Source organism: Corvus hawaiiensis, chromosome 2 (assembly GCF_020740725.1).
Source record: "Corvus hawaiiensis isolate bCorHaw1 chromosome 2, bCorHaw1.pri.cur, whole genome shotgun sequence".
Lineage (NCBI taxonomy): Eukaryota > Metazoa > Chordata > Aves > Passeriformes > Corvidae > Corvus > Corvus hawaiiensis.
The window spans coordinates 54525198-54546743 of NC_063214.1; the positions used below are offsets into that span (position 1 = coordinate 54525198).

At 34.9% G+C, this 21546-nt stretch overlaps 1 protein-coding gene across 12 annotated transcripts in view; it reads left to right on the forward strand.

Moving 5' to 3' along the window:
* Window positions 1-21546, forward strand: part of NBEA (neurobeachin) — a 467485-nt gene that overhangs the window by 141846 nt on the left and 304093 nt on the right. For 7 of the 12 annotated variants that reach the window (XM_048295094.1, XM_048295084.1, XM_048295082.1 and 4 more), the window contains exons 18-28: window positions 2349-2457; window positions 4491-4572; window positions 4768-4891; window positions 5221-5413; window positions 5650-6672; window positions 8514-8731; window positions 10192-10345; window positions 16674-16697; window positions 19154-19334; window positions 19977-20107; window positions 21399-21506. In XM_048295094.1, the coding sequence (XP_048151051.1) occupies window positions 2349-2457; window positions 4491-4572; window positions 4768-4891; window positions 5221-5413; window positions 5650-6672; window positions 8514-8731; window positions 10192-10345; window positions 16674-16697; window positions 19154-19334; window positions 19977-20107; window positions 21399-21506 (2347 nt within the window). The remainder of the gene's footprint in view (window positions 1-2348; window positions 2458-4490; window positions 4573-4767; window positions 4892-5220; window positions 5414-5649; window positions 6673-8513; window positions 8732-10191; window positions 10346-16673; window positions 16698-19153; window positions 19335-19976; window positions 20108-21398; window positions 21507-21546) is intronic. The other 5 variants (XM_048295083.1, XM_048295088.1, XM_048295090.1 and 2 more) reach the window with 1 other exon arrangement.

The window sequence follows — 21546 nt, forward strand, 5'->3', positions numbered from 1 at the left end:
CTGAGGTCACTTGGTCTGTTCAGCCTGGAGGAGACTGAGGAGAGACCTCATTGCAGTTACAACTTTCTCGTGAGGGCAAGAGGATGGACAGGCACTGAACTCTTCGCTGTGGTGACAGTGACAGGACTCAAGGAAACAGCATGAAGCTGAATCAGAGGAGGTTTAGGTGGGATATTAGGAAGATGTTTTTCACCCAGAGGGTGGCTGGACACTGGAACAGACTCCCCTGTTGGGAAGTGGTCACAGCACCAGCCTGATGGAATTCAAGAAGTGTTTGAACAACACTCTGAGGCACGTGGTGTGACTCTTGGGGATGATCTTGTGCTGGGCCAGAGATGGATTCAGTGATCCTGATGGGTCCCTCCCAACTCAGCATGTTCTATGATTCTGTGGTTACAGAAAAAGAAAAGTGAGCCTTTTTGGAAGCTGAAATTTTATTTCCCAGTCCTTAACATCTACTCGTGATTATGGATGTGTCAGTGTAGTTTCCATTGTTGAGTGAACATATGTACTTAGCAAAAATTAACTTTATTTTTCATGTAATTGGAGTGATTGAAATCCACTTGAATACTCTGTGTAACTTTAAAAGTTTTTTTTAATTTTTAGACCTCTGAACATCTGCAAATGTGCATATTTTATGTAGATTTTAGCAAGTCAAAATGCCCTTCCATTTCATGTTTTACAGCTAGTGCTTGTTCCTTTTTGTTCACATACATATGTGTGCATACACGACTTTATAAAATGGAAGACAACCATAGGAAAGTAAGCAATTATAAAATTTTAAAGCACTTAGATTTCTGTTTCACAGTCAGACATTGCATTGTAATACATTGAAGCAGAATTGCATAAAGAGATGTTACATGATTTATGAAATCTAAACCCATACAATAGTACTAAGAAATGTGTAGGTATAAAACCAATTACTGTTGCTGTAGTTCATATATATTCATCGCAGATGAAGCTATAGAGTGGAAGTAATTGATTCTCAGAAGTGACCAGTAATGTGTTAGATGAGAGCCTGAATAACTTAATTGATTTTTCTTTGTGATCTGTGATGATAGACTACTTTGTCTAACCTTAACAGTTGACAAAATCCTGGTTTTTTCCTTCTCTGCCATATTTGATTCTTTCTATGCCACCACTTGTAATAATAGTCCATTGTTTACTTTTGAGTTTTACCTGCACTTTTAAACTTCCCAATGGATTTCTTCTTCTATCTGCTAAACCATACCTTAAAAGGTTGAATAGCAGTAGGTTTTCTCATAAGTAGCTCATGAACTCCCTTCTGTGCATAGAAAAGTACACACTGTTCTAAGTTGTTGCCACTCCCTTTTGTGGTTGTTTGAAGATTATAAAATAATCTATTAATTTCAAAAGTTCTAGCATGAACCTATATAATTTCTTATTTTTACTGGTAATCATGAAAACACAGTTTCTTTGCTTTTGAATGCATAAATTTTTTAGAAACTTTACTGTACTGTAACCAATTTAAAATTTTTCTGCTGCTTTAATATGGATTATTATTTATTTATTTTGAAAAATGATTTTTGTTTCATATCCATTAAAGTAGTAGGTAAATTTAATGATGCAAAGTATGAGAAATGCTCTATTTATGATGTTATATCCCATTTCAAAAGGGTGGGGTTTAGGGACAAAACATTGATCTGAGTTTCTTCGTTCTCCACTTTTTAAGATTTGAGTAGTTTTGGATTCCAGATGTGAAACACTTCAATCACATAGAATTTCATAACTTTTCAGGATTTTATTTCTTTTTCACTGCAACATGTGTTACTCCAGGATTAAATTATTTTGGCTTCTTGAGAGAATCATGTATTAAAAAGAAAGGTGATACTGAAAAATCCATATATATATTAGTATTAACACATACAGATTGCTTGAACAATCTGAGGGAGGTTGGCCCAGATCACCCACTGTGTTTGCTTCCAACCTAACAAATTCTGTGATTCTGTGATTAATGTTGGAAAATATGAAGTTGGATTGTCCTGAGTTCTTGTGATGTGGCAAAAGGTGTGTTCTTCAGTGATCATATTTTAACCAGCCTCTGTAAGATAGGAGGAGTTGACTTTGAGAATGGTGTGTGATTTATTTTATACAAAAGCCCATTCTAAATACAACATTGTTTTCTGAGAACCTTTGTATATTTGTACAATTGCATTCATTTTGGGAAATTTCTTAAATGATATCTATTTCCTAATATGTACAGAATAACAAGCTCGGGATCTTTTTAGTACAGCATCGAAATATTTGGCTTTTGGGTTTTATCTTGCATTTACTTAAAATGCTCAACATGCTTGGCATGTGCCTAATATTTTTGTTTTCTGTTACAGGAGAAAGGTTGAAATCATGCATACTCACAGTCTTTTTACACTTCTTGGAGAAAGGTTGATGCTGCACACAAATACAGTGACCGTTACAACATATAACACTCTTTATGAGGTACAAGTTTTTAAATGTGAAGATTGTTGTGTCTTTTGTAAAAAGTATGACTTAAAAATATCCATGCTCTATAATATCCTGATTCTCAAGGCTTTTTAGAAAAATTTTAGAAATTTTGAGAAAGAACTTCTTGGTTCACAATGTATTTTGCCGTGTTTTGGATGTTTTTATTAGCAGTGTCATAATTTTTACATATGCTTTATAAAACTTTCCACTTCTGATGGAAGAAATCCTGCTACTTATGTTGTTAATCACTTTCCACAAAAAAACCACCAGCAGTTACTGCAGATCTTCAATTGCTCATACTTCTCCATTGTTTGGAAAGTTTGTTTCCATTGAAATGGAAAGTGCTGAAGTCAGAGATGCCTCTCTCTCTCTCTTTTCTCTTTTCTATTTCATGTCACTCATTTCAAGTTTACGAAATTTTGAAGAGTGCTGTTCTTTCTTTTTTAACTGTGCCAAATGATAATTAACACAGCCACTTTTATGTACCAGCTACTGCTTGAGGTAAATAAGTATGACCCCAAAGCATTCAGCTATTCTACCAGGTTCTTGTAGAAACTTCAGTTTCGATGATGAGCAATTTTCTAAAAGCAACATATTGAGAACATCAAGTTGGTTGAAACTCATGTCTCATGCTGGCATGCATAAAGCTCTTGTCCAATCTTCAATTATTACTAAAATGATGACTTAGAATAGAATCTCTTGCAATTTCTGAAAATCTTATGCACTAGAAAGATTTTTTTATATTTTTTTTAGTCATAAATAGATTTAATGGCTAGATGCTCAGGGTTGGTTCCAGAAAAGGAAAGAGATTAGACGAGCACTTGGTTTTTAGGGTTCCGAATAATGTAAAAAATTATTCTTCTATGATTGTAAAAACCCCAAGACAAAATCTAAACATCATCTATTTGCCAGTGACTTAGACGTCAAGTTCTTTTTTACTGCCTATTACCTTTTATGATTTGGCCACTTGGGTCTCAGAGTCTAGTTCCTGCATTCAGTTTTCTGAGAGCTTCTGCGATTGGTATTCTCAGAAAATGCATAACTCATTGACAAAATTAAAGTCCCCACGGAGTTCAGCATCCACAGGCATGTACATTTGAAAAAATAGCCAGAGGAAAGGAGAAAAAAGGGGTTAAGTGCTGTAAGTACAGAAGATTTGCTAAGAAACTGATGCTAAGGAAGAGATATTTTCCATATTCTCTCATAAAAAGCAAGGGCATATTTGCATTCTATTTTAAATATAAATATGTAAAGACCTATTCTACGATACTGTTTATGACTGACATTAATTTGATTATTTCTTAATGAGTGAGCTAAAGTTCTGCTTTAAAATAAATATTGCTAGTGAAATTACTCTATTTTGAAAGGCATTTACTTGAATGTACTTACAGAGAATTCTGTGTTGATATAATTGAATTTTTAGCTAGTTCTTAAAAATAAAGTTGCATACACATATCCAGTGACAGGTATCCTGGTGTTAAAAGTTTGTGGTGTTGCCTCAGTACAGATTAATTAGCTTGTCAGGTACAATGCATGCAACGGGAGAATGCTCTGTCTTCTTCATTATGTGAAGCCTCAGGATTATTCCTGTGGAATGCTGTCTCTGACTCATACTCTTTACTAGGTGGAGGAAACCAAACCCAGTTTTAAGAATTATTTGGTTTGGTTATAGATGAAATGTATGAAAATAATTATTGATGTATGTAGCTTGTGAAAGATATTTTGATCTGTGAGTGTATAACAATATGAGAAATATTAATGGAATATCTTTAAAATACCTTTACTGTATATTTAGGCAATGAACTCAAAGGTTAGCTAATCAGCCACAGTACAACCATGAAAATCTTGATCCCTGCACAGAGGAATTGCTTTATTCCATTCTTCAAAATTTAAAATATTTTACCTAATTTTTTAATATGAATTTTCATGTGGCCACGGTAAATGTTCTTAACAAATTTGAAAACTAACAAAGAAATACTGTAGTGTTTGATTAAAAATGGTAAAAGGAAGTTACTATTCTGTTTTAGATTTTAACGGAACAAGTATGCACCCAAGTTGTTCATAAACCACATCCAGAGCCAGATTCAACAGTGAAAATTCAGAATCCAAGTAAGGACAATATATTATGTTTGTTTGATAAATGTATCATCTAGAGGTTGTGGGGTTCAGAAAGTGAGAATAATTCATTCATGTATCTTAGATACATATGGGTTTCTGTTACCTCTTACATTAGTGGCTGTCAGCAACTATTTCTTTTTTTAACATTTGTAAAGTGCTTTACATAACTAATTTATTCTTTCAAAGTGATTCTTAAGGTGGTGGCAACGCTGTTAAAAAACTCCACACCAAGTGCAGAGCTGATGGAAGTTCGACGTTTGTTCTTATCTGATATGATAAAACTCTTTAGTAATAGCCGTGAAAACAGAAGGTATGTCAATACAAATGGTATTTTCTCATCCTTGATTTCTGGGTAGTAGCAATCTGTTATATTCTGTGTAGAGTTTTATACTCTATAATAAATTAAATCTATTTAAAATAAATTTAATACATTTGTGGTAACTTTTCTTAGTTCAGTTACTAATACAGGATTCTTCTCTATAGTGTACTTTAATTTTTTATTTATACTGAAGTATTTTTAAGTTTATTCCTAATACTGGATTGATGTTCAGAGATGATGTTTCTCCCATCTTAACCATCACAATATTAAAATAGAGAAACTTTGTTTGGATATATTTTGAACTAATTATTTCACTTTAGATGTTTACTTCAGTGTTCAGTGTGGCAGGACTGGATGTTTTCTCTGGGATACATTAACCCAAAGAACTCTGAAGAGCAGAAGATCACAGAGATGGTTTACAACATTTTCCGTATTCTCTTGTACCATGCAATAAAATATGAATGGGGAGGCTGGAGAGTGTGGGTGGATACTCTCTCTATAGCTCATTCCAAGGTAAGAAATAAGCTCACAGATGTTTTTTAAATACTGGTAACCCCCAAAGGCAGTAGTGATAGAGTAACATAAGATGTAAAGTGATTTAGTGCCATCTGGTGGCTGTCCCTATTCATGCCAAGGTGGCTTTTTTCCTTGTCAAACACTTTTTAAGCTGTGTTTTATATGTTTTTAAGAATCTTGCCCAAGTCATCTAGCATATATTCATCCACATAATCTTTTCTTTTCTTTTTAAGGTCACATATGAAGCTCACAAGGAATATCTAGCAAAAATGTATGAAGAGTATCAAAGGCAAGAGGAAGAAAACATAAAAAAGGGGAAGAAGGGTAATGTGAGCACCATCTCAGGTCTTTCCTCTCAGACAACGGGAGCAAAAGGTGGAATGGAAATTCGAGAGATAGAAGATCTTTCACAAAGTCAAAGTCCAGAAAGTGAAACAGATTACCCCGTCAGTACAGATACGAGGGACTTGCTCATGGCTACGAAGGTGTCAGATGATGTGCTTGGAACTGCTGAGAGACCCGGAGGAGGAGGAGTGCATGTGGAGGTTCACGACCTTTTAGTTGATATAAAAGCTGAAAAAGTAGAAGCAACTGAAGTAAAACTTGATGATATGGATTTATCACCAGAGACACTGGGAACTGGAGAAACTGGTGCGCTGGTAGAAGTGGAATCTCTTCTAGATAACGTGTATAGTGCAGCTGTTGAGAAGCTCCAAAACAATGTTCATGGAAGTGTGGGTATTATTAAGAAGAATGAGGAAAAAGATAATGGTCCATTAATAACTCTGGCTGATGAGAAAGATGAACCTTCCACTAACAATACCTCATTTCTCTTTGATAAAATACCTAGTCAGGAGGAGAAACTCCTTCCTGAACTTTCAAGTAACCACATTGCTATTCCAAATGTGCAAGAGACACAGATGCATCTTGGTGTAAATGATGATTTGGGATTGCTTGCACATATGACAGGTAGTGTAGATATAACTTGTGCTTCAAGTATAATAGAGGACAAGGAGTTCAAGATTCACACCACTTCAGATGGAATGAATAGCATTTCTGAGAGGGAGTTGTCTTCATCATCTAAAGGATTAGAATATGCTGAAATGACTGCCACAACTCTTGAGACAGAGTCTTCTGGTAGCAAAACTGTACCTAATGTTGATGCAGGAAGTATAATATCAGATACAGAAAGATCTGATGATGGTAAGGAGGCAGGAAAGGAGATACGGAAGATCCAGACAACTACCACAACCCAGGTAAATTTCAAGTAGCCATGTATGTGTCTGATGCAATCGCTGTTCATTGCTGAGGGATAAATTAATAGCATGAGATCTGAGAGATATTTGAAGTATATATCTTTAATTATATGAAAAATGTACATCTTCCAGGCCTATTTTCTTTGAAAATGCCTTAATGCGGAGTCTTTCATGACTGTATAGAAAACATATATTGCATATACTACTTAAATATAGTTATTTCCCACTAAAATCAATGATTAACTACAATGAATTGGTTTAAATATGTGGGCATTAATCTCTTTTTTAAATAATTTGCTTAGAAAGAATTATCAACTGAGCAACCAGCAGAAATTTATCTTCTAATCTCTTCTTTGCGTGCAATGAACTCTAAGCTGTCCATGGTTAAATATTTTTTCTTAAAATGAAGTTAACCTTAATAAAAAAAAAAAAAAATTGACGTAGGTATTAAATAAAATATAAACGGAGAATTATTGTTTTATTGAATAATGAGCAATTTTAATTTTAGCATGTTTACTGTGTAGCTGGCAGTTGGAATTTTGATTGCTGTAGATGTGGTAACTGCCTTGTTAGATTTGATCTCCTTGATATCACTGAACACTGAAAATTGCTTAAAGACAAGCCACCTAAGTGTAGATACTTAAGTGTTTCGTGCTTGCTTATGCAGTGGAAATGCACATCAAAGCCCATTCTTGCAGATACAGTATTATTGGCTAGATAAAAGCTCCTCTGTTATGGTACAGTTGTGATACCATTGCTGCTGCTGGCATGAGGGTTACCTGCAGTTGTGCCTGAGGGAAACTGTGTTTGACTGGAGTTGCTAACCTCAAATTCTCTAAAAACAGGTCTACAACCATCTCCCTGCCTTATTAGTAAGAAGTAACTGTCTTTTATCCAAATGGACTGAAAGAAAACAAGCAAATTGTGCTACAGAGATGGGACTACTGCTTACTTCTGAGAAGAGTTAATGCCTTTATCAATAATAGATCAAATATTAAAGAGTATAAAATTCACTCTTTCCTGTGTTTCCAGCTAGAGAAAACTGAATATACAATTGAAAGCACTATGCAGAAGATTCATGTGAAAAATTAAAATCTTGGATAAGTCTAAGATAACTCTAAGGAAAACACAGGAAATACAAGCAACAGTAAAAATTTTAGTCCCAAGAGGTCAAATTGAATAAAGGAAACCTTCTCTGCTTCCAAAATACTGGCTATAGGAGATCAAGATCAGATTAAATATACAAGAAGCTTTTCAGCTCAACTCCAATGCTATGTCCATTTTTACATTGCTAACATAATTGTTTTGCAAAGTTCTCTTTTGCTTTTAAATTGACAAAATGGGATTTGGGAGACTATATATAATTCTCTAATGATCCTGCTAAAAAGACTAGATAAATAAATTTGTTTTGAAAAATGAGCAGCTGTCCAAAAATGCACTCGTTCCTTGAAGCTATCACTATGTAGTTTGTTCATGTTTTCAGTCAAATCTTGAAAGAAAATTGTGTTATTAGCCCAAAAAGATAATTGTTACATATAAACAAAGTCTTGTCACTGACCTTGTATGGGCTACATTTGGTCTTGTGTGTAAGAATTCAAGTGAAGAACCTGAGAGTAAAAGCTTGGTGAGTAGCTGGAAGGGGGCCAGCCATAGCCCTTGAGCACTGATTGATTTGACTTGGAGCAGCTCATTTGCTGAAGGATATTTCCTGCCTTGGAACATCAATATCTCCTGTAGTTTGTGGCCACGTTGTTTTATCCTCTCCTTTCTCAGATTCTGTACTGCATTCAAAAGCACAGTGCATAAAGTTAACATCATTTTTGAACCTCTTGTTGATGTAGGCAATACAGGGTCGATCTGTCACCCAGCAAGACCGGGATTTACGTGTTGACTTAGGATTTCGAGGAATGCCAATGACGGAAGAGCAGCGACGACAGTTTAGTCCAGGTCCACGCACAACTATGTTTCGTATTCCAGAGTTTAAATGGTCTCCCATGCACCAGAGGCTCCTGACAGACTTGCTTTTTGCACTAGAAACAGATGTACATGTTTGGAGAAGGTGGGTTGTTGTTTTTCCTTTAACTCCTGATTTGTGTTTCTATCAATAAGGAAAAATTTGGCATGTTGGACAGTGGATGCTACTGGGATGGTGGGGAAGAAAAGAGCTGGGGTTAGTTGAAGTGCCCTTCTGTATCTTCTACCTTGTCTTTTTGCCCCTTCCCAGCCTGTAACAGCTCAGTTTCACAGGTAGTAATTCCTGTTTTCTTGAGGCATTGTATAAATCCTGCATACCTAAACAAACTGAGCTGCTCTTTCAGCTTTTATTTAGTATTAGAATCTACTTCCCCTGTTCTAGACAGGATGACTTCTGCTAATGGCCATTTTCTTAACTGATCAATTAAAACACAGCTTCTCTACCTGCAAGCTGTATAAATAAAACCTCATTCCTATTACATCTTCTAAGGAAACACTCTATTGACAAATTTTCTTTTGCATGCCAGCTTGGTGATGATGTAATAATTTATAACAGCAATGTTATTTCCTAGGGGTTTTGTACATTTTGTACATGTTAATAGGGGTACTCTAACATAAATACAGTACAATAAAGACAATTTACTCTAATTTCCACTACAGAATGATTCATTTTCACAAAACTTGAGCATAGTTTTATCAAAGGAGCAATTTATATTACATTTAATTTCCAAGTTGATGAACTGTTCTGTGATACACACTTGGAAATAGACAATTTTGATGTTTTTCTTTTGGCCAAGTATGTGGGAGGGGGTTGTATTTTGTGTTCAGATAATGCTTGAAGGTTAAAGTTCAGATTATATATTTTCAGTTGAAGCCTTGAATTTTTGTTTGCTGGCTGACAAAAAATGTTGCTTTGGGGAAAGACCATACTTACAGACAGAGTTTTCCTCAGTATTTTCACACAGGGGTTTTATGTTTTTGCGCAGTGATTGTTTCATGGGACAATTGCTCACCAGTTAGGAGTTTCTAATCTTACAAGCATCTGTGGCTTCTGCAGCTGTCATTAATGCTATATTTATTATCAGTTAGTAAGGTTAATATTAAATCAATGTATGGCCATGTTATCAAGTTTCTCCTTTAAAACAGTAGCAGGTGTTATCATTAGGTGTTACCAAGGGTGCTTCAAATGGCACTGGTGCAGCATGGTGAACTCTTAAATAGTTGCTTTCATGCTGCAGAAGCAACTCCACTGCTTTCAGCAGAACTGCGTGTGAAGTGAAGTACTGATTGATGGGAATAAAAGGTTAGAAGATGTTGTTCTCAGCTGAGTATTTGAATGTAATCCTGTGCAAAAAGAGACAGCAATCAATTTGTTCATTAGACTAGTCTTGTTGATATTTTTAGACAATTTACATGCAAAGCTTTGTAGACCAGACTTTTCCTTTTTATCAAAGAAACATTCACAGTATGGTTGCAAAGAATGTGTTTATCTAAAATTTATTTTAATTGTTTGTTTTTAATCCATCCTTTCTTCTGTTCTTGCAGTCACTCCACGAAGTCTGTGATGGACTTTGTCAATAGCAATGAAAATATTATTTTTGTACACAACACAATACACCTCATTTCCCAGATGGTAGACAATATTATCATTGCTTGTGGAGGAATTTTACCATTGCTGTCAGCAGCCACATCCCCAACTGTAAGTACAATATTTCCACCCAGTGGTCATATTAGAAATTGTTGTTAATATTGCAAACCAGTATTTGCAGTTGACTTTTCTTCTTTAAGGACTCCTGCCCCCTTTCTGCTAATTCCTTCAAAAAATTTATATTTATAATCAAACAGTTACACTTTGATATACAGAGTGTTCATAACATTTTGCATTTGAAATGTTAATTTTATCAGAGTAGTAGTACTTAGTAAGAATAATATTTCATAGTAATTTAATATTTCATTTACAGGGATGACCATGAGGATAATGATTCCTGTAACAAAGTGGCATGCTTTATGATGTCTACTTATTGATAGTCATAAACCTTTTTTGCATGGCCACTGTTAGCTTGCATGCCAAATGATACCACAAGTCATCCCCTATCTAGTCTGTTTACTTCTTCCTTCTGTAGGTCCTTTCTCCCTCTTTTTTTTTTTTAATCTTGTATTGAAAATAACTGATTTTTTTATCCACTCAAATATTCTTAGTAAGTTGTAAGTTCTTAACAGATTAAAGCTCAGGAAGGCAGAGTATTTTCACTAAAAAGGGAAGAATATTTTATAAATATTGCATTATTGGCAAGAGTAATTACATTATTCGAATGTGATGCCTTGTCTGTACACTTAATGTCTGTGACTATTTCTTTCATACTAAATGTTTTCTTGAGCATCCTGTAAAAATTATTTGTAGTTAATATCGGTCTTTGAAAGGGGAGACAATGAGACCCAGAGGGGACAAAGAGCTCCTCTGAAACAATGAGGGTAGTAGGCACTGGAGACTGCAAATGTGGTTTGCAGTAAAAGCTCAAATCTTTGGTCTAGCCATTCAGCAATTGAGATTACTTTACTTTTTCTTTACTGTTACTTCTAGTTAAAAAACCTTTCTTTGCAGATTTTATTTGAAAGGTATGAATGTATGGGCTGGCAATTTGCTAAACATTAATAGGATTTTCAGGCAGGCAATTAATGTTAAAATGCTGTCTCTTTACTATTTTCACTGTGTTAACTGGAAAAATACTTGCTATAAGCAAAAGTGAAACACTACAATTATTGTCTGTAATCACAAGAATAACATAAAGGTCCTGATTTTGCAAATGCTTCATTGTAAATATTGACAAGTATGAGCGAGTACACACTGAGCCATCTTGAAACACAGGCTGCACTATCATGCCTTGAAGTAAAGGACATTGGGGGATATTTTTTTAAAGCAAACATTTTAGGCATCATTTGAAAATGATGGTGTTTTGACATCTTTTATATAAAAATATAAAATAGGCACAAAATTAATTAGGCTGCAGTTCCATTGAATGCTCTTTGTGGATTTTAGCTCTTGTCCTGGTTTATGATACTGCAGAGCCATTCTACGGAATAATAATTTTGAGGTTCACCATTTCCCTCTATTTATTTTGGAAAACATACGTATGTGTGTGTGTGTCTGTGTAGGTAGTTACCTGACACAGCTTTAATTACTACACATCCATTTGTTAAAATATTGTGTGTCAATACTGCCTTGCTCAATAGCAGTGATTTTCATGCACTGATACAAAAGACTGCATTTTCAAATTTCAGTATTATGCACACATTTCTCCACTATATGGGGACTGTGTGTATTTCTTGAATACTTAATTTTGCCATCTGTCTGGGTCAATAAAATAAAAATAAATTGTAAAATAAAGCAATTCACTAAAAGTTGGGTAGCCGACCTCAAATTGAACGAATCCTACTATGTGAAATTAAAAAAAAAAAAAAAAGATTCTTCCTGCCTATTCAACTCCATTCCTGTTCCTCAATGTCCATCCATAAACATTAAAAGGAAGGTGGATTTATTCATCACGGTGACTGATACAAAGAGTGCAGTACATCCTCCCTCCTTAGAGCAGGTGCTCTCCCTCACTCTTGTTCTGAATCACAGTTTCGAAGGAGCAGATGCCCTGCTGGTCATCAGACCACTTGTGAATATCCATCATATGATGAATGAAGAGTTTTCATACTGATTCTCAGGCTTCCAATACTTGTGCATCCTTGAACTGCTGTGGAGAAGTGGATGGATTGCTGGTTCAGAATATATTTCTTCTCAATCGTGAAAGGGCAAAGTAGGCCACTGCAAGCAATTGGTTACAAAAGGCTGTCTCACCCTCCTCTTTCCAGAAGTTGCTAATGGGAAGAGAGAAGAAGTTTGAAACTAGACGATTTATATGACATCTCCACTGCATAAGAAGACTTATATCAGGCTTGCTACTGGCCGCTTTCTGCCAGAGTAGTTCTTAAGGGGGAAAGGGCCTTTAGGCTTTTTCCCTCACTGATTCAAAGACTCACAGAATCATAGAATGGTTGTGGCTGGAAAGGGGGCACAGGAGGTCACCTGGTCCAACACCCGTGCTCAAGCATGGCCACTTACAGCCAGTTTCCCAGGACTGTGTTCAGACAGCTTTTGACTGTCTCTGAGGATGGAGACTCCATCACCTCCCTGAGCAACCTGTGCCTGTGCTCAGTCAGCCTCACCATGGAAAAGTGTTTCTTGATTTCCATGTGGAACCTACTGTGTTATAATTAATTACATTAATGAATAGCGTTTTATCCACAAGGTACAGAGTTGAAATTTTGGGTTGCATCTCCTGAATCCCTTCCAACCCCAACCATTCTGTTAGTCTGTGTAGTTCTGTAATTGAAACTGGGCATGGTATTAGAAATCTGCTCAAGCTGTATTGCACTACTCTTCCAAAAGGAAGCTGTTCACAGGCTACATAAGCTGCCTCACTGGGTCAGCCCAAGGGCCCGTCTCCTTTAGCATTCTGCCACCAACAGTGACTGTTTGCAGCTTACATCAGAATGCAGAAGTCTGAACAAGCATATTGATTGCTCCGATAACACTCCCTTTCAGCATTTAGGATTTTAACAACTAGAGAGGGTGTTTGGGCTGTCATATTTAATAACCACTGAAGAATTTATCCTACCAGACTTCATCTAATCTTTTTTGAAGCTACTTACACTTGTAGCTTCCATGATATCCTATGGCATTGAGCCTGACAAAGCAATTATATAACCTTCAAAGTACTTCTTTGTTTTTTTTAAGCCTGCTTAAATGCATAAAGTCACTGTGCTGTACTGTTTATGCTATGAGAAGAGTGGTTAATCATGTCTTTATTCAGTTCCATATCCTTTATGATTTTGTAGGATTGAGTCATATCTCCTGGCATGCCTGTTTGAATCCATACCATCTTCATCTTGTTTACTCACTGATCCTCCATATCTCTGTTCTGTGGAGCTTTTCTGGGGTGTCAAAGCTCTCACATTTTGTAGATCCTGTAGAATATATATATTCAATTTATCAACAAGTGTGAGCTCATTTTACTTAATTTATTCCTTCTTCACTTTCCTGAATGGTGATGCTCCAATAGTCCCACTGAAGGTCTTTTGGGGCCCATAGTGAAATTTTAAAGTAGTAGTTCTTATTTCCTCCTAGTATATTTTATTTGTTCCATAGGTCATGTGTTTACATCTGTTTATAAAAATTAATTTACTTTTTGGTCTGGAATAATGAAATATGAATGCAAAAAAAAATTATAGAACAGACAGTAAAGGTCATTGCACCCTTTGTCTTCAGGATTATTGAAACAGGGATGGAATTCGTGGAGGGATTAGGGTAAATCTAAGTATTCACTTGAAGTACTTATGTGTGGCCTAGATTTCTAGATAATGGAGATCTATTCACCAGAAGCAAATGATTCAGCTATCTCTGATGTAGACATCTACTAGATCCCTGTAGAGTCCAGCTGCCGTGGCTGTTAACCTGGAGCTCAGTCCAGTCTCTTATTATGAGATAGCTTACTTGTTTTCTAATGGAGAAAAGAAGAAGCACACGGTTCCTTTTTCACTTGTCTTACAGTCCTGCTTGTGCACAGTTCCTTGATTTCAGTGAATCAGTCAGACTTCAAGCAAATCTGAGTTCATCCTGGGCTCATTCTTAAACAGTCTTAAATTCTGCTGCAAAACTCTCTGCTCAACAATCTAATACAGAGTTAGTTGCTCTTAATGTGCCATTGCCTCTGATTTTTATAAAGCACCTATTTCTCACTAGTAGAACAGAGCAATTGCAGTTTTGGTTGTTTTTTTTTTTTTTTTTTTTGTTTTGTGCAACAGATTCTGTATTGTGTTCCTTCCCTTGCTAAAAAAAAGCAGTACTGTCACAGTTTCCTTAAAAAGATGAACGTTTGAAAAATTTCAGAAAGACTTTTTTTCCTTTGCATAGTTCAGATTTTGAGTGAAATGGCAATTCTTCTGGGCTGGGTGGAAGATTACTGCATGACTCCTTGCCTGCTGTAGAGCAGGCAATCTTAATTATGGAATTGCCTCACTATGGAATTCTTGTAATAGGAATCTGCCTTTTATCTTGTAGGGCTTCTTTTTTGTTTTGTTTTTGGTCTGGTTTGGGGTTTTTTCATTTGTTTGTTTGGTTTTTTTTCTGTTTTGGGGTTTTTTTAATCCAGGCTAGGATGATCTGAATAGAAAACTTTAAATATGAATAGAAAAAAAAAAAAAAAGAAAATAAAAAATGCATTTGTGGTGTAAATAAACCACTCAATAAGCCACTCTGTGGGTAACTCAAGAGTGCAGAGAAGGTTATATGTTTGTATGGCATACAGGGCAAAGTTTATTGTAATTCACAATAATGTATTCCCACAATTTTCAATATTTCACTCAATTTCCATTCTACACTACATCTGTCCCAGGGTCTGTACATGGACTTGCTTCAAATGATGATGTTTTTAAAGTTATTAAAATGTTGTGGAAGTGTGAAAAACAGGACCTGTAAAGGGAAAAGGTTTGCAAAAGAAGCTTTCTGTTAATAGAAGCTGGTTTACAGATAACACATTTTGTGTAAAAGCTAGCAGTTGGAAGTAATCACTGCATGCTACAAGGATAGCTGCTGTGACAAGGGCTTGAGGACACTGAGCAAGGCAAAACAAATTTGAGGAGTTTAAATATATGTTACAATTCAGAACAAATTTCCAGACCCCTTGCAATGAGTTTGTTTTTCCACTTATTCTAAGGAGTCTATAATTCAGCTTCTTACTTGAAGAATCCAAAACATCAGCTCTCAGATTGTCATCTGAGGGCTTCTGGTGTTATATGAACTGTCCACAAAACTCAAAAAAACATTTAATGATGGCCTTATTTGGTCTGTGCCTTAAAAGCTGAGATGTATGACCTGTGTAAAGTGTTAGCATTATCGTGTTCAGGACTTGTGTGATTCCACAGGTTCTGTGTGGTCTATAACAATTCTGAGAATCAAAAGTGGTAAAACTGATACGCAGATTGTCAGCTAGTAATTGAGAGATGATAGCCACAGGTTAATTCTCGAGCTGCATCCAACTATGAAAAGACAAAGACACTTTTAAAAACTGGTTGAGTGTGGTATTTTCTGTCCTGATAGGAAAGAAAACAGTTCGTTTCAGCCTGTTTTTCTTTTTGTTAGATTAGGTTTTTCTACTGTCTAAATCATAACAATGGTAACTGACATGCTCAGAAGTTTCTTTCTATTTTTAAAACAGAACCAACGAAAACTTAAGAATTAGTTCCTAGCCCACTGTGATAATAGAGAAAGTGGTTCTACCTAAAACTAAACCATAAAAATTTAACACACATATTTAATTGTGAACGATGAAATATGAATGCCAACTCAGACTGAGTGGCTTAGTAAATCTTGTTTTTTTTTTTTCCTGTGGTTCAAAAGCATTGTCATATCTAGTTTGATACTGGTTTAGGTTGAAGAAATCACACCCAGTATAACATTATAATGAGCTATCCTGTAGCACATCCAGAGGAAGAGCATTATTTATGAAGAACCAGGTTGCTTTTCGTAATTTATATTTGTTTTTTCCAAGCATTTTAAGCATATTTGCCTCCTCATAAAAGGATCAACTACTTTATTACATTTCAGTTGAATGGCTTGTTGTAAAATGCTAATATCTATATAATTAGTTAAAATATTACTTTGTTTTACATTGCTTCATAATATTATTCTGTGTACTACATAAAAGATGTACATTGGTTTGGAAGAATCAGTGTTTACGTGAATTCCATAACAATGCAAGATTTAAAGTTTTCCTTGTGCATAGATATCTTTGACAAGTCTTTATTTTCAAATGTTCATGCTGAGCTTAAATGTTTTGCTGTTTTAAATATAAATTAAACAAATGTATAATTCCAAGATATTAATTTGTTTCAATTTGCCTTGTATTTTTAGTTAACTTAAATAATTTTCTTTTTCTTTTATTGTTGTGATCTGTTGTCTGTTTTGTCTGTTGCATGTCCAGGGTTCTAAGGTTAGTATTGCTGCTGTAAGTTTCAGTTTTTTGCATTTTAAAAAAAATACCTTTCTTTTTGATCATTTGATATTTTGTCTTTTTTAAACTATTATTGTTCTTACTATTATTTTCCTATATCATACAGTAGGATGTGAATAGGAATATATTAGGTGTAGTAATTAACTTTTCTTACCATACTTCCCTTGAGTACCTAATGCATTGCCAGTTATGGTGCTTGCTGTTAGCTCCTGGCCTGAATGTAGTTGGGTCTGTGAGCTAATTTAAGTTATAAATGCAGTTGTCAGTAGAGAAACTCTTTATGTCCTGAGCATGTTCATTGTATGGGAGGCTTGCCATTGCTTTTAAATTACACTGAGTAGTCATGGAAGGGTGATAAGTTCACTTTTCAATGGGTTTTAGAGACACCACTATCTAAAATATTGGTGATATTAGAAGGCAGCTTGATCAATAATGGAATATATTTTTAACACTATTACAGTACCAGTGTGCTGTATTTAACAGGTAGAAGTGATGGTAAATTTGGTGCAAGAAAACTGTCAGTCATTTTTTTCCTCCAGGTAGCAGAATTTTAGGGAGATATGTAAAAAATAAAAGATTCTTTTTAATTCAAAGTTTGCGAAAATCTTGCTAAAATGCACTAAAGTCTTATATTAAGTGAATTTACTACATAACTTTCAAAAATAAAAAAGCAATAGATATTCTGAGAGGTTTAAGACTATGATTGGCACAATACAGTTGAAACTTGATAAAAATCAACATCAGGCAGTCAATCAGCTGCAAGTGAGCCTGATGTTATTTCAAGCATGAGTTCAAAGTTCAAGTTTCCATAACCACATACGAGTTTTTCTAGCAGACCGTTATGGCTATAGATTTTTGCAAATATATTTTCTTTGGGTAAATGCTTTCAAAAACTCTTCTTCCAGTCTGTTATAAAAAACCAAGCAACCTATTTTTCCAAAAGTAGGAACACAGCACAAACGAAACAGGGGAGCCCTGGCTAAAGAAGAGAGGAGATAGGCTGAAAATCTTTCTTCTGAGAGTTGTCATTTTACTCTTTTTCTAATATTATTGGGCAGTTCAGACAGATGGCAGCCCTTCCCAAATCACTCATGTAACCGAGACGCTACATGCTTAAGAGAAATTAAATGAAGGGCGATCTATCATTATGGTGACACATGGCACTTTGTATCTTTCATCTTTCAAAACAATTGTTTCCTTAATACTGTTTGGAACAGTTTGCACTTTTATAATTTTGGATGTAAAAGTATTCTTAGAAGTAAGCCATGAGTGAGGCTAATAATGTTTCAGGAGTATGGAAATAAAGGAATTTTTGGTTTTCTGTATTTTTTATTTCCTTTGGAAGGAAATTACATTAAGAGCACAATATATATATTTTTTTTATAAATGCTTTTAAGCAAATTAATAAAAGTAGAGCAGCACAATGAAAAGTACTTTTCAGAGGGCCCAAACTGTGTGCTCAAAAAGTCTTGCACCTGGAAAGCTTGTTGACAATCAGTAAGAATCAGCCATCTGTAAACAAATTTTAAAATAGTATTTAGGCATATAATTCTGGATGTGGACAAGTATCACATATTCCTGTTTTCAATTTGGCTAGCTCCAGAGGTAAAAGTGTTTAAACTGATAAATTTTTTTTTTGATTAAGCTGACTGTTTCCTCATTTACCTGCACTGTTAAATACCTTCTGAAGGCATTTGAAAACATGACTTTCGACATCTAAGTGTCTTTTTGGAGAAAAACATTTTAGCTTTCAGAAATATTGACCTCATTCAGAAATTTTCTGTGGATTCCCACTAAGGAGAGTCCAACACTACATTAGGAAAGAAACAGCAGCTCTCTGGGACACGTGGGCTGCATGCCATGTCACTTGTCACGTTTTTACTTTCCCTCTGTTGTTGTCATGAGGCAGCAAACATAATTGGAGAATTGGACTCTGTCAGGATTCTATATGCTGTAAACATTCCAGGGAAAATCGATTCATGGAAACAGAGTGCAAAACTGTATGTTTTTTCCCACTCCATTCCTCACATTTGCTTGTTTATCTAAAGAAACATTAAAAAGTAAAAGCTATACACAGAGTTCTTTAGCCTTTCAGCTGTTACTTGTTTGTGTAGCTTATGGAAGAATGTAAGAATATGTTGCACCCTTTTACACCATGCATTGTTTTACTATATGCCCATACTTTGTCTTTTTGTAGTTGCTAATAACTTTCTCATTTATATTAGACTTTTTCTCATCTATTTCAGCATGTAAATGTAAATAATTTTCTCACTCTTCATGCTGTCTTCGAATTTCACTCACAGCTTATGTTAATGGTGTTAGTAGGAGATTTTTAAATAACTTTCAATCTATCTGTCATTAAGCATAACAATTTAGATTTCTATGTGTATGTGCTGTCTTTATATTTCAGTTGTGTTCAAACTCTTTAATTCAATTATCTCCTTTTAAAGACTGAATTGGAAAATATTGAAGTGACACAAGGAATGTCGGCAGAGACAGCAGTAACGTTTCTCAGCCGTCTGATGGCAATGGTTGATGTACTAGTATTTGCCAGTTCTCTAAATTTCAGTGAGATTGAAGCTGAAAAAAACATGTCTTCTGGAGGTCTAATGCGACAGTGCCTAAGGCTTGGTAAGTCAACAGACAGAATGTATTAAATAGTTACTTACAGATCAATGAGTTGCAATGGATCGAATAGTGACACATGTAGGAAAGGACCTTGGAGGTAGAGTTTGATGCGATAAAATTAAAATCCCATTTATTATTGATTTGATACATTTTTAAGGCTGATTCAATTTAGTCATAAGAAATACATGTCTGAAAATGTTGTTCCTTATATATTTCAAGATGTATATATTCAGGGAGAATAAAAGTATAAACATAAGGCAGTAAACAGATGTTGGTTTTTTTTTCTTAAAACTGCTTTGCCACCTCCATGTTGCAGGTTTTCTTATCCAAGCCTTGATGGATTTGTAGGACTCTTTATAGGCTATGTAAGACAAAAAGAATGGGATACTTGTGCAGACACTGTAGACCTCAATATATTTTGCAACAGTATGGTATTTATCTTCACTGTTTACTATTATTCATACCACTTATTATATTACTGATAATTTTACTGTTCCTGGTATAAAACTTGTGGGTCATTCTCAGTTACAATTTTCTTAAATCAACTTTTCAATTACTGCCTATTAGTATTGAGTGCTAATTGATATTCTAAATATTATATTGAGAAAATATGCTGATTTGTGGCATTTTCATTTCTTCTTTTAGTTTGTTGTGTGGCTGTGAGGAACTGCTTAGAATGCCGGCAAAGGCAAAGAGAGAGAGTAAACAAGACATCATTAATTGGCGGTAAAACTCAAGATGCTCTTCAGGGTGTAACTTCATCAGCAGCAACCAAGGTAACGGAGCCTTCAGTAACCAACAGCAATGGTGACAAGTCTGAAACACAGCTTTTTAGGATCAGAAAGTAATTGAAATTCTTCTCAAATATCTGGCAAAAGCTTAGGTCTTTCCTGTTAACTTGTCTATAGTAAAGTGTGTGAGGAGACTTATTTGAAACATGAAAACTTTGATGCAGAAGTATGACTGGAGCAATTCTAACCGGCTTTTTCACTCTTGCTTGACCTATTTGAAGGACCAAGTCCCCTTACTCACTTCTGTTATATATACCTGCATAGATTTTTTAGTCCATCAGGATACTTTGCAGTTTTGATGAAATTCTGGAGTTGAATCTCTGTTGGTGGAATATCTGAGTTCCAATAGCTTCAACAGACCTCTGAGTGCATATTAGACATCAGTATTTACTATCTGCTTTTAGGAGTGAGTTTTATTGAATATTCAGTTACAGCATAGTTTTTCCAGCGTCATTAATTCATTATTCTTTTTTTTTTTTTTAAACTTGTTCACAGCTTTAAAACTTCGTGGATTCAGAAATTAAAATCTGAAAAAATTTGGTAGAGCCCATGATTAAAATACAAGCCCTTGCATAATGTAAAGGATCCCTTCTTTTTTTCTATCATATTTTCATTACTAAATTCAGTGATTTTTCTTCTCTAAAGACTTTTTCAAATAGCCATTACAAAGTTAGGTCCTTTCACAATATTATTTCATTAAATCTCACAGAGACATTACATTTTTCAATAGTGCCACATTTAATGCAAAGAAAATCACTATAAGTAGACACTTAGGTGTTCAGGCCTCACATTTAATACAGTTTATTTTTTAAAGGAAGCATACTATTCTATGTTTTTTTAATAGTAGCAATTATAAGTAGCCTGTAATAAGTCTCAGTGCAATTAACATTTTTTTTTATATTTCTGTTCAGCATTTTCAAATGTAACATGCATATTAGAATTAATTTATTGTTTTTGTATGATGCAACAAATCTGTACCCAATCTGAAACAAACTTTTGTGTGCAAATTATTGTCTTAACTCTGTCTAGAGATACAGTTCCAAGCTACTGGAAAGATGTAACAATTTATATCTAAATAATTAGTATTAAGATAGTAATTCAAAACATCACTTTATTTCTAGAGCCCGTGTCTGAGTATTATGTGGGAAGCGTGTTGGTAGTAACATATCATCTAAAATTGATGTAATAGCTAAAAAATTATAGCAAATTAAGGTTGTAACAGAAATGCTTCGATATTTTGAGGGAACAAAAAAATCTCACTACTTTTTATTTTTAGACTCCCCTTGAAAATGTCCCTGGAAATCTTTCTCCTATAAAAGACCCTGACAGGCTTCTTCAGGATGTTGATATTAATCGTCTACGAGCAGTTGTTTTTCGTGATGTGGTGAGTAATATGTGCTGTAATTCTTTCTTCTGCAAAATCA